This window comes from Cheilinus undulatus, linkage group 14, assembly GCF_018320785.1.
Source record: "Cheilinus undulatus linkage group 14, ASM1832078v1, whole genome shotgun sequence".
Taxonomy (NCBI): domain Eukaryota; kingdom Metazoa; phylum Chordata; class Actinopteri; order Labriformes; family Labridae; genus Cheilinus; species Cheilinus undulatus.
The window spans coordinates 36,929,685-36,941,896 of NC_054878.1; the positions used below are offsets into that span (position 1 = coordinate 36,929,685).

The following is a 12,212-nucleotide window of genomic DNA, read 5'->3' on the forward strand; positions in this document are numbered from 1 at the left end:
TCCTTTTCATTGGGATTTTTTTTTTAGATTTACAGGAAAAGTCACAGAGATTATTACCAAAAGTTTCTGGTAGAATGCCACAGAAACTCCCCAAAATTTAGGGGAAAATTTTTACCCATTTTCAGGTAATTGCTTTAAGTCTCCTAAAAAAAAGTTAACAGGAAAAATTCCTCAAAGATTTCAGAAATATTCATGAATGAAAATTCATGAATGGTTCAAAAATTCTTAGAAGCACTGTTTTAATTCTTTTCTGCTGTCAAAAACTTAAACTACAGAAAAATAAAAATGTAATAGCCCTTTGTAAATCCTGATTATTTGATCACATTCCCAAACCCACTGGAAACAGCTCCACAACCCACCAGTTAAGAGCCACTGGTCTAAAGGATAAATGAGATGTGTTCATACCCATCAGGATCCTGGCAGCGCTCTTCTGAACATATTGGTGCTTTTGGAGTCTCCTGCCAGGAATCCTGATGAGGAGTGCATTAGAGTAATCCTGCCTGGAAGTGACAAAGGCGTGGATGACTTTTACTGTGTCAGGGAGAGTGACAGAAGGACAGCGTTTTACTTTTCAAGATATAATTGAATATTGGCTAAAACAGGTTTATAAAGGGAAAGGTTTAAAGCAGAAAACCACAACAAAAATAAACCATAAAAATGATCTGATGTACTGTTGTGAAATATTTCAGTTTTTAGTGGCATATTTTTAATACATGTTGTTTTAATTGTTTCTAGAGAGCTAAGATGTAAATTAGCTTTATGGCTAACTCTGGCTCAACAGTTGTGTTGTGCATGACCCCTGTTGAATAAACTTTTAAACAAATGTTAAACAAAAGACTTGGGAAAGTGTGTTCTGGTGAATATGATTTAAAACCGAAGGTTAAACAAAAAAAGTTTGGATCAGTAATTTGGAGGCATAAGAATGTCAGATATTAATAATAACCAGGCCTGAAGGTCTTCTCAAAACTTAGTTACAAGAAAAACAGTTTGACATTTAATTAAAGAAAAATAGAGAGAATGTGATGCACTATCTAGCCTTTGTTCTTGAATATTCAGTCTTAAGCTTTTCTGATCTCAACCAAACAAATTAATGCAAGAACAACTGCAAAATGGAAAATAAACCAGCAACATTGGAAGTTATTTTTATACAGCAGAAGTTTATTTCTAACTGAAGGTTAGTTCTTGTAAACTGAATATCCAAAGGCAAACTAGTTTTAAAATGAGTATGGCAGTAATACATGTTAAAAAAACAGTCAGGTTAAAGATTGATTGTTCAGACTTCTTTAAGTGAAAATTATTTCAATAAAGTTAGATAATATTTTAATCTTCTTTTCCTTTATTTGTTTATTTCAGACATTTTAAGGGTGTAAGATTAGATCAAAAACATTTCAAGTCTTTCTTCCCTTTATAAACTTCTGCAAAACATTTAATCCATAAAACTCATGTATGTTGATCTACTGCTTATCATCAGTGATGCTCATTCTATATTCCTGCTGTTGTTATCCTGGACGCAGTCCATTGTTTTTGTCCTTGATAGTCGTATGTTTGCTCTGATTTTAATGCTACTTTACAGGATTATCTGTCCTCATTCTTATTACATAAACACATAAAGGTCCCAGTGTCCCCCACAGGAATGTCAAAGCTCTGCATTAACTGAGACTGAAACTGTGAGATTAAGTGCAGACAGTTAGGACTGTAGTGTAGACGTGTGTTTGAGTACAGCAGTGTTGGAGAAAGGTACACAGTGCTATGACATACAATTAAAGTGTTATCATGTTATGTGTCATTTACCGTCTGTTTAATCTGATAATGATTCATAAAAAATAAACAAAGGCGGTGCCTGAGGATTTAGAAAAACACGCATGAAGATCTGAAGGAGAAAGTTACATTTATCAACAAGAGGTAGAGAAAAAACAACAAAAACGTAGATTGTTTTAGTTTTTTTTTTTTTTAAGATTTATTTTTTGGGCTGTTTCGTGCCTTTATTAGACAGAGGAGGACAGTGGATGGACTCGGAAACAGGGAAGAGAGCAGGGAGAGACATGCAGGAAATGGTGCCACAGGCCGGACTTGAACCCAAGCCTCCTGCATACATGGTGCGCGCCTTAACCACTCGACTACCGGCACGCCCCGGACACTCTTATCTTAACAATAAAATTGTTTTATTTTCATGGCACAGTCATGAAGATCTTAAAAAACTTTCAAGCATGTCAGCATTAAGCCTTCATCAAAGGTCCACGTAAACATGCCGTTTAAATTAAGACTTGTTGAGTGTTTAAATGAGTATTTCTTGGACTTTTTCTCCCTATCCATGATGACATGTATCCTTTTTAAAGAGCACCTCAAACGTACACTTTTTCTGGACCCAGGAAGTGCTCCTTCCTATGTGATTTTAAAGAATATTTAGAGTATGTTAAAGAATTTTTGAGGATTTTGGCGTTTACTGACATGTTGCCTCTTTTCTACAACCATGCTCATGTTGTTCTTACTCTAAGATGTACATCAATTTGGACACAAGCATCTGCAACCATCTGCTAAAAGGAAGGAAGAATTATAGAGTTTTGTTGTTAATCAGAAGTACTAGAAAAATATCTTCTACTTGTTGTGACTTGAATAGGTGCCATTATGTTCTGTCTCCTCTATTATCATATGTTTCTATCTATAAGTTTTACAATCTCATCATTATTTAGAATCATTTTTTCATTTTCATATTTCTGTATTTTAGTGCTGTTAGCATTGATGCATTAATCAAGATTCAAAATAGCCCATAATAACTGCATACATTTTTTTATTAAATAAAGTATAATACTAAATAAAATAAATAAAATAATTTATTATGCCTTTTAGAACAATCTTGTTAAGCTACTGCAGCGTCTCCATGCAGCATTAGCAATGTAAAATAAATTCACCACTGCTCCTTAATGTCTCATTTCATTTCCTTGTGTTATTAAGCATTTACATTTTACAAGGGGTGGAAAAAGTACACAACTATTGTACTCTCATAAAAGTAGAGTTACTCTGGTTAAATGTAGTAATTATGCAAAAATCACTTTTTCAGGCTTTTTCTAACAAAAATATGTACCCCTGGCCTGTCCACAATCCCCTGAAGTACCAGAAAAATCCATTCCCTTCCACCCTCTCTTTCTCCACCTTTCAGAAAATGTGTGCTTAAACAAGCCGTTCTCAGATTTTCCCCTCATGACCTCATGAGGGGAGTTAGCACCACCCCCAGGTTCAGTTGGCCCTCCCCGCTTGGAAGGAAGTTCAAGCCTCCTCTCCTGATCTTCCTCTCAGCTGGCAGCTGATATGCTGGATTACTCAGTGGGTTACCCTGCTGACTTTGATCTGGGAGATTGATGGTTTAAATCCAAGTCAGGTCCTTAACTTTGGATTCAAGTGTCTGTAACATTGTAACAAAAGGAGTGCTACATCAATTCCTGAGAGGGGTGTGATCAGGGGCGGAGTCAGACAGCTAATTACCATTTAAAGCCACAGACACAGAAACGGTTCTTTCTGAGCAGGGTTGAAACAGAGGGGTTTTTAGACATGCAAAAATCATATACTGGAGTGTTTTTCTTAAAAGGGTAAAATATGTCCTCTTTACAGTACTGAGTAGCTACTAGGGCTGAATGACTTGGGAAAATAATCTTATTTTTTTCCAAATCTGCAATCTGCAAATCTGATTTTAAGTTCCTCATCTTATGTATTTTTCAGCAAACACAAGCAATGAATAATTCTGTAATATAACAATCAAATCTTTTTATTTCTACTTTGATCACAGTAGTAAACTCAATGATGTGCTTAACTTACAGCCTTGTGGTAATCATCATGAAAACTAGGGGACATTTTCTTGAAAAAATCTAACTGCTATTATCTTGACTCATATTGTAGATATATTGTGAATTGTTGTATTGAAGGGATTGATCATTTTATGTAATTCTCTTTTTAAACTAGAAAAACATTTACAAAAAATTATACGATTTTTGCAAACTATTCGCGATTAAATGATGCTTCCATGGTTGCATGTGAAGAATAGAACAACTCTGTCTCATCTCTACAACTTCTACGATTTGAAAATAATCTAAATTGCGATTATTACCCAATAGTAGCTACTAAACTAAGCTACAAGCTACTTAAATATAATCAGTTACATTCCTTCTCTGTTTTTTACCATTCTCTTATTTAATTTTATGTTATAAATTTGTGCATGCAGAACACTTTGCACCATATTATTCTTTTATTTTAAATTAGCATTAGATATAAAGCTTGATTGATTGATTTATTGATTTTCAATCCATACCAAGTTCCTTTTACTGTGGTTAAATTCATGCAAGTTACTTTCAAAATAAAAGCAGGCCTGTAGCCAAACAGGAAGTCAAATACACTTAGTGTAAGGCAGTCCAAAATTCCAAAATGAAACAAAAACAGTTTAAATGCAAAATAGTGGGATTCCATCATTATTTAGTAGAAATTCTGAGGTTAATTGCAATTAAAATGTTTAATCGTTTAACAGCCATAGTAAATTTTAGATTTTTAACAGTTTTGTCATTCAGCTATTATTATTTCCTCATTTTATTTGAAGTATTTATATCATCTTTCCTTTTTTGCCTTAAAGAATGTATGTATTTAGTTAAAAAATACAATTTTATTTTTACGTTTTTCTTACTATAAGCATGTTTAACAGGTTTGTTACCTTTTTAGATGATTTCATCATTATTCTGTCTCATTTTTAAATCAAGATCAAAAATTTGTGAACTGAAATCAGTATTTTTAACTATATTTTTGCCAGCAACAACATTTCTTACAATAAAATACATTTCTGAATTTGTTTTCTGTAACTTTTGTTTTCTATGGTTTGATTTTTACACACACCTGAGTACCATAATTTATGAATCTTTTATTTGTTTAAATGTCGATAAAGGTAGTCAGACAGGACAAAGCTTTGCACACAGACAAAATTGATGCAACAATGCGGTACAAATATTATCTAAGAAATATGAAATGATTAAAATATTTGTGTCATTAAGCTGAGGAATTTGTCTTCAGTAATCTTTTAAACTTTTGTGTCTCCACTGTAAACGTCAAATGTAAAGTGAGCTGATTAACAGTTCAGTTTAGTTTAAGTTGAACCCTCTAAGTCTCAGATTAGCCGTGTGTTGCTTTGTACCCGCAGCAGAGCAGAGACCTCTCTGCCACTGTGCAGCGTTTACAAGCCAAACTGTTTAACCAGTGATCCCTGGCAGCTCTGTTTACCCTCCTCCACCTCTGGGTGTGGCGTCCCTCCATCTGCTGCAGGGTAGCTTTCCTTCGCCTTATGGCTCACGGATCTGTCAGGGTGTTGTCAGGATCGCAGGCTGGAGAAGGACGCCATCTGCTCCCAATTACACTGTGACAATCTGCAGTGGGCTTCTGTAAACTCCTGCAGAGTCAAGAGGAGCCAGAGGAGAAAGGAGGCAGAGCTGAAGAGGGAAAGCGCAGACTTGGACAGGACTTTAAATGCAGGGGAGCTGAGTCATGGAGCCTGGAGCTGGGAAACGTTCACTTTTCCATGACTCGGAGGATTTCTCTGCTGTTATTGGTCTCTCTGAGTGACTAACTGCTGCTGCCAGTCTGAGGTTTGGAATTTTTTTTCTCTGTTAAGGCATGAAGGAGCTGTTTTAACAAAGAAAGGAGAAAACGTATTCTTTTCAACAAACTGGAGCGGAAAAAGGTCGGACTCTTAGAACTTACTTTATCTATGGACACTTTTCCTGCATTATTTTTGAAGAGGGAAAGTTGCATGATCTTGGAACCACTTTCACTCCTTTACTGCATGTTGTAAGGATGCCAAAAGATCAATTACTCTTCTTCAAACTGTGTTCTTTGGATATTATATTGTCAAAAGTAGGATTTAAGTGTCCTATAAGTGAAATTACACATCCTCAACGTGCATAGTTTGGACATTATATCGTAAAATGCTGGATTGAGACGTCAGATAACCACATATATGCTTGTCAGACTGGGCTTTTGAGGCAATAAGTTGCCAAATATTGGACTTGAGTTTACATTAACCCTAAGTACACCTCCTAAAATTGCATATTTTGGACATTCGAGCTTAAAATTTTGGATTTATATGTCTGATAACCCCATATACAACTCTTAAAACTGCATTTTTTGATTTTGATTGTGAAATATTGGAGATAAGTGTCAGATAACCTTATTCACTCTGCTTTAAATGCTTATTTTGGACAAATACAGGACTTAAAGTTAAAATAACCCAGTGTCAAACTGTGTATTTTGGATTCTGGACATAAAATGTTCTAATGTTGGGCATAAGTATTAGATAAGCTGTAAAGTACAACCACTTTGTTGAAGTTACACAAAAATCTATTCAAGAACTTCCTCCACTTGAGAAAATTTTGAGCTCAATTACATTCCCAAAAAATGGAGGAGCCACAAGCCATCCTGAAATTTTTCAGGGCCTTCAAAGACGATGAGAATGAGGACTTTGTCCAAGGAAACCCTGAGCTGATTTTTTTCCAGAAGAAAAATGAAGACATGAGCATCGAAGATGTGCTCGAGAAAAGTGGAGAAAACTTCTCGTATGTCATTTTGCCTCGAGAGGGAAAGACAATAACCTTTAAAGCTGTCAACAGAATGGAAGGAGAAAGTGAGTCTAACATGACAGAAGAGGAGAGGAATAATTTTAATCTGAAAAGCAGAGAAGCAAAAACAAAGCGCCAGATGTTTGCGGCCAATAAAGACCAGAAAAAGAGACCGGATGAACATTTTGATGATTGCAGCAGAGAGGGTTGTCTCTATGAATGTGCCTTGGACAAACCTCTGCAACCAAATTGTCAGGTTATTTCAACTCATGACACAAATAAAGACTGTGACTGTTCTGCAACAATCAATGTCAGCCAGGTTGTTCACCCAGATGATAACAAGAAAGAAAGAAAGGATATTGAGAATGTACAAAGTCAAGAGGAGTTTCTGAAAAGTTCATCAATTAGGGATGTGCTGCTAGAGCCAGAGGATTCTGGGAAAAGTCAAACACAGCATGTGGGGATTATGTTTACTTCTACAGAACCTGCAAAAGATGCAGCGACTTTAGAGGAAACTTGCTGCTTTAAAAGTGAGAATGAAGAGAAGCTTTGCACTCAGGAGGACAACAAAGCAGTAGAAGCAGAGGAAGAAAAAAACAAAGATGAAGAAAGAGAAGAACACAAAGGAGACCATATAGAGGAGGAAAATGGGGAGGAGGAAGAAGAAAAAAGAGATTATTTTCCAGACTTTCCCCCCCAACCAAACCACCTTTTCCACCCAAAAAAAGCTTCTCCAAATTTCTTCATAACATCCACATCTTCAGCCAGACACCCTCCACCTGGATCCACTATCACCAGAGCCACCTTTTCCCCAGGCTCCCCCAGCGACAAGCAGATCCAGCTCCCCGCCCTCTTCAGCGGCCTTAGGGTCCTAAGAAAAGGTGTAGTCGGGCCTGCACACGACACCGTAGCCCTGATCAAACGCTCATCTGACGGAGCAAAGAGGGACTTGTTTGGGGATAAGCACAGCTTGGATGCTAAAGTTCACGGGAGCTTCTTGGATCAGATCTCCCAGTTTCTGAGCCGGGAGAAGAGAGGAGATGAGAAGGAGGAGAAGAAGGAAACAGAGGACGAAAGAGACATAAAGGACACCAGAGAGGAGTTTGAAGATAGTCAGGAGAGTGAGACCAAAGAGCTTGATACAGAGGAGGATATAGAGGTTACATTTGAGTCCTCAAAACCTACGAATGTGTCCAGTGCTGAGGCTGCGTTTGATGCATTCAAAGCTTTCTTCACCCCAAAGCCTCTGAAGAAGGACCCATCAGACAAAGCTGACCTGGAGGTGATAAGGAAGAGAATAAGAGCGGACAGAGATGTGCTGAGAGCGCTTTTTGAAAGAGCCTCTAGTAAGACAACAGAGAGGAGAGACTCATCCGATGGGAAAGTATGAATCAAGGGTCAAATTACTTCTTATTTTTGGAGATATATCTTCACCATATCCATTGTTAAAACAGTACACTGGATATCCACATGTAAAAATGATCAATACAGTGATAAATCTGATGTCAAACTTCCTTTTTTTCCTTCTAGTCAGAGGCATCCACTCCTGGAGAGGGCGAAGAGCGAACTCCAGGTCGTCTACAAGCTGTATGGCCGCCACTGAAGGAGGAAAAGGTTGGGCTGAAGTATACAGAAGCAGGTATTTTACACACATAACAAGCATTTCTATGGCATTTTTGTGTTTAAAAATAGTCTCCCAACTGAATTTAACCCTTTCATATCTCCCTGCCTCCTTGAGTGAGTGCTCCTCTGCTGTATATTATCAATAATTAACTTACAGCCAATAAAACAAAATGAAAAAGCATAGAAATAAAGTGTTTGTATTGCCTTAACCTTTAGGGTCAGAAATGTTCAGATAACTGAAGTTTGTTGTCATGTTTGGTGCTTTTTCCTCTGACAAGGGTTTGAGTTTTTTGAGAGATGCCCATTTTAGCCCTTTTCAGGAGACAACACATCAGCATTCTTAAATCTGACACAAATCAGAAAATCTGTGATGCAATAAGATGATAAGATATTATCCAAAGTTTTGGGCACTGGTTTCACTTAGGTGGTAGAGCAGGCAGGCGCCCAAAAACAGAGGCTACAGTCATCGTCGAGTCTGGATCCTGGCACTGTTTGGTGCCTGTCTTCCCCTGCTCTCTCTCTCCCCATATTTCTTGTCTCTCTTCTGCTGTCCTATCAAATTAAAGCTGAAAGGGTCCATGTCTGCAGTGTTCCAGCCATGGCACAGTTTCCCTGAGTCAGTTTCTGAAGCTCAGAAGCTCTGTAGCTCAGTGCAGCTGGATCACCAAGTTCAAAGATTTTCTTCATGCAGTTCTTCTTTGCCTAATAGAGTTTATTGCTGATCAATAGCTTCCTATTCTAATGTAATGTCAATTTACTGATGGAACAAATGATCTGCAGCCAGTACCTGGTGTTTTATTTTGAAACTGGCTGGATGCTCTGTGCATTCCAGTGCTCTGTGCAGATTGTTTTGATGCTGGAAGCGACTCAGCAGAAAAAATCTCAGTGTTTATCTCAAGGGAGCAGAGCAAAGTGGCAGATTTAGATATGGAATGAGGAAACTCAAAGACTGACTAGAAAAATGTGTTTTACTTTGGAGAGTATGGTGTGGACATAATGCTACATTGATGAAAAATGTGGAATTTGGGGGTTACACTTTAGTTTCAGGGAGTGAAAGACCGCATAAGAGAGTTAAGGGGAGATTTGTATTTAAACAAAGTAAACGGTCTTTTCTATTACTTAAATATCAACATCCTGATAAAAAAAAAACGTAATTTTTTTACTAATCACAACAGTAAGAGATTAGAAGGGGAACAGACAGGTCTCTGAGTTTGTGTGCAGCTAAAAGTCTTCATATATGAATGTCACTAGCTGCGATTACATGAGCATTTTTCACAATCTGATTGAATTTATTCAGGGATTTATACTTCTCTGTTCACATGGACACTAAAAGAAATGATCCAATTCAGATGTGTGTGCTCATGCATCAGACATTTAATCTGAATAAAACTGCTCTGACGCGCGCAGCATCGTCCCAACAGTCAAATCTAACGAAACTTTCCTGTAGAAGAAGAAATTCTTCTTCACCTTTGTTGTAAATAATCCACTGGCACTGGCTCGTTTTTTCAAATGTTGGAATTGTTCTTCTATTTCGTAGCTGTACCTTATATTAGCTAATCAACAATTTGGTGCTCTTTAAAAGTTCATGTAAAAAAGGTCTCTCGGCAACAGAACAGTTGCTCTGGCCATGTTTCTGTGTGGTCCGTCTGTTGGGCAGACATGCACAGTGAGACTAAACTCACCTCTAACAGGGAGAGATGATAAGATCAGGTGTTTTCATGGACACTGATCCGAATGACTATCAACATAAAGTACCCCTCTCGATAGGAAAGAAATTTCCTTCAAATCAGAGGATTTTGTTCCAAATGAAGCATTTTTATTCAGATCAGGCATTTATTCCGATTACAAGTGCTCCATGTAAACAAGTTGTTCAGAGCTTACTTTATTATCCAGAGTGAACCCAAGATATGTGAAGGAGTCAACCAGTTCGACAGTCAGTCCATGCAGGGTTATGGAGTCTGTGTAGAGAACCAGGGTTCGTTTTAGGGACATTAAGTCAAAGGTAGTCTCTGTACATCACTGTATGATGTGTGCTATGTCGTGCTGGTAGCTTCATTTCAGATGGTGCTGAGAGTCACACTGTTTGCCCTGTTATATCGTGTGGTGGATGTAATATCAAGCTCTACTGCCACAGTAAACACAACTCCACCCATAGTCTGTTTCTGTCACCATCTGCACACAGCAGTATCATCTGACACTGACTATTATAGTAAATATCATTTATACCGTCCAAGCAACCTATGTCTGAGGTGACTTCTGTGTTGTTCAAAGTAAACTTTTTGTACCTTGAAGTTGGCAAAAAAAGTTGTTTCTCAGTATATTTCTTCGTTGTGTTGTTTTATGTGTATTTCATATGGATTGCACAGTGGTTAATGTCATCAATTCAAATGTGTAATTCTTGATGAATACAAACTAGTTTTGTTATTCATAGTTAAGGGTTAAGGGACTCCCAACACCTCCTCCAGTTTTAATGGCTTATATGTAGTCCTGCATCCTGCTGCACATGATTATGTCACATGAGGGCTCAGAAAGGTTATTTGAAAAGGGACTAAGACTGTGTGAATCATAAGAACACACCCATGATTCTGAGAGTACACCTTTTGTAAATGTAGTCAGGAAGATAAACCTTTTAAATGGCCATCCTATAACTTCAAGCATCTGTGTAAATGTTTGCTTTTGTCCAAGTTACTAGAGAGAGAGATGAACTTTAGGTTGATTATGTGAGGCTTTGCTGCCACCTGCTGGTCAAGTTTTGCTTTTTTTTTTTTTTTTTTTTTTTTAACCTTGTATTGCCTCAACATTCAAGTGTATCCTCTAATATGTGAAAGCCTCATGTGATAGTGCAGTATGTGCTTAAATTTATTTGATTCTTAATTATGGGGAATAAAACAATGTCCTGGGATGCAGCTGTAATGATTAATGCCTGTTGAGATACAAGAATGTTCTCAAAGCTTTTGTTGAACGCATATTCTCATTCACATCTTCCCCTGTGTTTCCTGTCAGAGCACCAGGCAGCTCTCCTGCAGCTAAAGAGAGAATGCAAAGAGGAGCTGGAGAAGCTTCAGGTGAGTACAAAAGATAGAGTCAAGTGTTAAACATTGTGTACAGCTAATTTTTTAATACTAAAATCAGTGGTGTAGTGGGGCCTGTGGAGGTGGTTATACTCTTCATTTAAGCCCCACTATTTTTAGTGGCCAGCAAAGGAAACTGTGTTAGCTTTATCTTATATATTATCATATTTAGTGCACCCATAAATCTGCCTTCTGTATCTGCACACTGACTCTAAATTTCTGCAGCGTGACTTCAGGTAGTAAGAAACATTATGAAATTATTATAAAGAAAAGAAAACTGATAAAAAAGTAGAACTTCACTGTCTTTTGCATCCCCAAATATCCGAGCCCAGAGTCCTGCATGGGTCCAATTTTGTAAACCCTCATCTGTCCTTACCTGTACAGATCAGAACTAAAACCCAACCTGTCACCTGTAATTTTCCCCATTTAATACCTAGATCCACCCACCCATGAGCGATAAAGCCCGATCTGACTCTTGATGCGGGATTAAACATAATGTAAACATGCAAACACTCACTTTCGATTAAAGTGCTTTATGTTTTTCAGCTGCTGCACTACCAGTGTCTTAACAACAAGGACAGTACTGCACCTTTTTTTGCTAATCACATGCTTGTGCACGTTACATAAATAAATAAGCCTACAGCAGCACCTTTTCTTTTTCACATAAATGTAAACACACACTCACAAACACATGCTTACATCTACGAATAGATCCTTCTGTTAAAACAACTGCCCACTTGTTGCAAAGCATATAAGCAAAGCCTGTTAAGAATTAAGTACAACTTAAACTTACAACAGGGGGCAACATAGGGACTGTGAGAGTGATACCCTCAGGCTCCTATGGCACATTTGCTGAAGAACACATCCAGATATGTAATAATAAAAACAAGGTAACACAGAGGAAAAATGTACCGAATATTACCTCAAAGCTTCA

At 37.5% G+C, this 12,212-nt stretch overlaps 1 protein-coding gene across 1 annotated transcript in view; it reads left to right on the forward strand.

Annotated features, from left to right (window-relative positions):
• fmn1 (formin 1) overlaps positions 1–12,212 on the forward strand; it is a 40,845-nt gene that overhangs the window by 12,961 nt on the left and 15,672 nt on the right. The window contains exons 4-5 of the mRNA XM_041804648.1: positions 8,115–8,223; positions 11,211–11,272. Of these exons, the coding sequence (XP_041660582.1) occupies positions 8,115–8,223; positions 11,211–11,272 (171 nt within the window). The remainder of the gene's footprint in view (positions 1–8,114; positions 8,224–11,210; positions 11,273–12,212) is intronic.